Below are 4376 nucleotides of genomic sequence, written 5' to 3'. Positions count from 1 at the left end.
CACCTACCCGGTCAGCGTGGAGTCCTAGCGTCCCCGCGCCTCCTCTCGCCTCCTCGCGCACCAAGTCCCGATCCCGGGAGAGAGAGTCACCCGGGGAAGGGTCTCCGGACCTCCGGGGACCTCTAAATCTCCCCTCTGCTGTCTGTTCGAGCTCTGCTGCTACGGAGCTACCCGGAACCACCCGCCATCTTCAAGCATGCGCAGTCCAGGACTTTGGCAACCCCTGTGAAATGGCCGTTCAACCCCAAAAGGGGTCGTGACCCACAGGTTGAGAACCGCTGCTATAGAGGTTGCTCTGATAGCATTAGAGAGAGAAAAAATTCAATTGAGCAAGATGAAGGATGGAATTAAGCCAAGGCATTTTTTTTTTTTAAAGTGAACTGGGATTGAGTTGTATAACCTATTGGGCTAAATTGCAAGGTATTAGGATATGCAAGGTAGTGTTTTCAACCAGAACTCAATCTTCCCCCAACTTCTATTGAACCTGCAAAATCTGATTCCTGAGACTTAGCTTAATGATCTCACCGCAGGAATAAATGAGAGCATTGCTATTAGTAGAGCTTCATGATCTGCGTCTGTTAAGGATCTGGCCCCTGCAAGCATCCTTCTCCAATGCTGGAATTTTATTTCTCTACATTATTATAAAGAAGTAGAATTTTTTTTGTTTTTTTTTCAATCCAAAAGTACTATGTTAATCTCTTTGATCTCTTCCTTTCTGATGTTCTGCCCAACTCCAACATTGTTTAGTGGTTGTCATAATGGTTATGACACTGGCTCACCAAACAGAAGGTTGGCAGTTCAAGATCCAAGTATTGCATGATGGGGTGAGCTCCTGTTTTTGCCCCAGCTCCTACCAAACTAGCAGTTTGAAAACATGCAAGTGCAAGTGGATAAACAGGTATCACTTTGGTGGGAAGGTAACAGCATTCTGTGCACCTCGGTGTATAATCATGCTGGCCACATGACTACAGAAGCATCTTTGGACAACCCTGGTTCCCTCGGCTAGGAAACGGAGATGAGCACTGTCCCCTGAAGTTGAACGTGACTGGGCAGGAGAAACCTTTGCCTTTCCCGCCCAACTTCTGTACTGGATCTGATGAGGCAGGTAGAAACTATACAGTAACTCTGTAGCTCAGGGGTCCCCAACCCCCGGTCCGTGGACCGATACCGGGCCGTGGCATGCCAGCAACTGGGCTGCACAAACAATCAAAGCCCCATCTACGTGATGCAGTTAGCACACAAAACCATGTCCCCTCCAGTCCGTGGAAAAATCTCTCTCCATGTAACTGGTCCCTGGTGCCCAAAAGGTTGGGAACCTCTGCTGTAACTCATTGCTCAGTAAGCAATCACATCTGCATATTTTTTTCAACCAGTTGAAGTTAAAGGCACTGGGTTATTAACTGGAAGACCAAGACTTCTAATCCTGTCTTAGGCACAAAGCCAGCTGTGTGATCTTTGGCGAATCACTCTCTCTGCAACCTCAGAAGTAGGCAACGGCAAATTATTTCCAGAAATATTGCCAAGAAAATTGCAGGCATTTGACTATGTGGTTGCCAAGAGTCAAGATTACCTCAGAGGAATGGTACACACTTGGTAGAGTGTGTATTGGATTGTAGTTAGTGCTTAGAGTGTGTGTAGGACTGTAGCTAGTGCTGTTATACTTTTCCAGCTACTTTGAGTAGAAATAATAATGGGGAAAAGGCTATTTATATTATTTACACCAACATTTATACTTTGTTTTTTTTCTCCAAGTAGATCAGAATAGCATAAGTATTTTCCTCCCCCCAATTTCAAACTCACAACTATTCTGTTGAATAAAATAGGACATAAAAGCCCTGAGGTTAAAATAGAGGTAGAAGATCTGCCAGCCTCACTTTCTACAAGTTTCTAATTCTTTTTATTTTCATAAAGATAAAACTGCTACATTAAACTAGTTTCTATATCAGTTTGCATATATTAGTACAGGCTTTCTTCCACTGCCCAGTTTTGTACATTGTCTTACCTAACATACTTTCTCTTGCTTGGTGTGAGAAATGAATGCATTTTACACAATTTGGAGAGCTGTATTACAAAATTCAGAGAAATGTGAAAATGAAAAGATAATTGTGTCCCGACCCATATAATAGTTTGTGAATTGTGAGTTATCTTGTAACACGTTATGGAACATTGAATATCTTTCTCCCATACTTTTGGGTTATGCTCAACAAAACTATTCCAGTGTTTATTGTTCAATTCAACGATTACATCATTCTTGCTCTTAAATTTAGAGGGTCCAAGATCCATGATTTTATAATGTTTTCCTAACTGGAATAATTTAGTAGTTCTTGAGCTATTTATTTTTCTTCTCCTACCACCCGCTCCAAGACATGATTAGATTTTAAATAAAGGATTCATTGCATCTTTAGATCACTTTGTGCAATAGAACTTTTTTGGAATTTACAAGGAGTAACTTAATCAGTTATACTGTATATTTTTGTCACAATTACCTTATAACTGGAACCCTTTTGCTATGACTTAATTCTTCCTAGACAGTATTTCATTATTTTCAGAACTTAGTTGCCACAGCTGAAAACAGCTGCCCTGTCTTTTAAAACAAGACGTACAAGGATTTTCATGAAATGGTTGCTCCTATATAAAAGAGGGAACTTAATTTAGGCTTTCTGACAAGTAGGTAGTAAGTCACCTCCCTTTTGGACTGCAAAAACAAAAAGCCACATCCTTCATAAACTGAAGGCTTATCTTAGGGGTCACTAATTTTTCAGGCCTCTGGTGCCATTAGGCAATGTTATGTTATTAGGCTGTAAATCTTGAAAAATGTTGGCACGTTCATCCTGAGATGACATGTAACTGTTGAAATCTCACATGAAGTTTCAGCCCTATTTTTTTTTAAAAAAAATCATATTTAATTTGAATTAAATTGTAATCAACTGAGGGAATATTGTATCCGCAGGTACAATATTGAATTATTGTTTCCCATAATGGCCAATCAGGGTTTTTAAGTTAAGACCACAGCCAAGGTTAAATAATCTTCTCCCAGGACCACTTTCCAGCAGCTCTTTTTATTTATTATATTATTATTTTATTAAAAGCCTTTATAAATAACTCACTACATAAAAGAACTTTTGTGATGGGTTGCAATCCATACCACCAAATATAGTAGGTACTTAGCTAAAATAGGAAATAACAAACAACCCTAACCAAGGACCACTTAGTAGAGAATAAAACATAGTCAGATTGTATAGGAAATTATTGACTTGCAGCCACAACTGGGACCCAAATTTCCATTGTTAAGCAAGGTGGTTATTAAGTGAGTCTGTCATGGTTGACTTCTAATACATCTCTGCTTACAACCAAACAACAGAAACTATGGAGGGGGGAGGGGAGTAATTGGAATATATGGGGAGAAATTGAAGAATTCAAGCACTGTCTGTGACCTGAGAGAATTTCTATACCTCAAGGTTAAACACTGGGAAACCTCTGAAGGGCACAGACTGTTCCCAAAACAAACTGACTGTATATGATTGGTGGACAATGAACAGTGGATGGCCCAGGGGGAAAAGGGGACTTTTACCTAAGCTGCTTTTCACACAAAATCCCCAAAGTTTGCATGTACTCACTCTCTTGTTTTCCCTTTCCTTAAAGGAACAGTACCACTTCTGCTATGACATAGCCCTGGAATATCTGGATTCACTGGAGACCAGATAGCATCCAAAGGCAAGTGTTTGTATTGGGTTTGGGCCAAACCTGCATTTTGCACCCAGACTTTTTTTGAATTAAAATGAGAGAGAGAAAAAACAAAGCAATGCAATGGAATAAAAATGAAAAAAGGCAAGATACAAGGACTGTGTTGTTCATTCTCTACCTTCATTTTTGTTCCTATCCTCCTCCTCCTGCTTCTCTAGTTGCCAGCAGAGCAGAGCCTATACAAACTCAACCCATGTACACAGTGTTGTGCATATGCCAGCCATGAGTTTGATACCTGCGTGTCATTTCTATATATATAGATACTGGTGTGCGGAATGGGCATCCCAGTGGGTCTCCTTGTGATGCTAAGACTCAGCGGCTGGAAAGAACCCAGCACTACAGACAGCAGACAACAAGCAAAATCCACCCCCTATCAACATGGCCACAGGAGATTGGAGGAAGCAATGGAATTTCTTCTGAAAGCTAAGATGCTTTCTGGGTAGAAAAGATCAGCTTGTCATTGTTTGGGAAAGCAATGTGGGACTAAAATGCTCATTGGACTTGTACAGTTTTCATTCTCTCTTTATAACCACCTCTTTCTTGTCTCCAAATTATTGCCTGCCTCCAAAGAGAGTTTGTAAATTGCTATGAGGCAGGAAAACTGCTGTAAAAACAGAACAAAACCCCAGTCA

At 40.6% G+C, this 4376-nt stretch overlaps 1 protein-coding gene across 1 annotated transcript in view; it reads left to right on the top strand.

Annotated features, from left to right (window-relative positions):
- Positions 1-3721, top strand: part of PTPRU (protein tyrosine phosphatase receptor type U) — a 335303-nt gene extending 331582 nt beyond the window's left edge. Inside the window, exon 34 of the mRNA XM_029283530.1 lies at positions 3643-3721. Within this exon, the coding sequence (XP_029139363.1) occupies positions 3643-3705 (63 nt within the window). The 3' untranslated portion in view covers positions 3706-3721. The remainder of the gene's footprint in view (positions 1-3642) is intronic.
- Positions 3722-4376: the final 655 nt, after the last annotated feature.

The sequence above is a fragment of the Protobothrops mucrosquamatus genome, unplaced genomic scaffold (genome assembly GCF_001527695.2).
Source record: "Protobothrops mucrosquamatus isolate PMUCROS unplaced genomic scaffold, P.Mucros_1.0 scaffold116, whole genome shotgun sequence".
NCBI classification, from domain to species: Eukaryota; Metazoa; Chordata; class Lepidosauria; order Squamata; family Viperidae; genus Protobothrops; species Protobothrops mucrosquamatus.
Note: the sequence above shows the minus strand (reverse complement) of the source record. Positions and strands in the feature narration are given on the sequence as shown.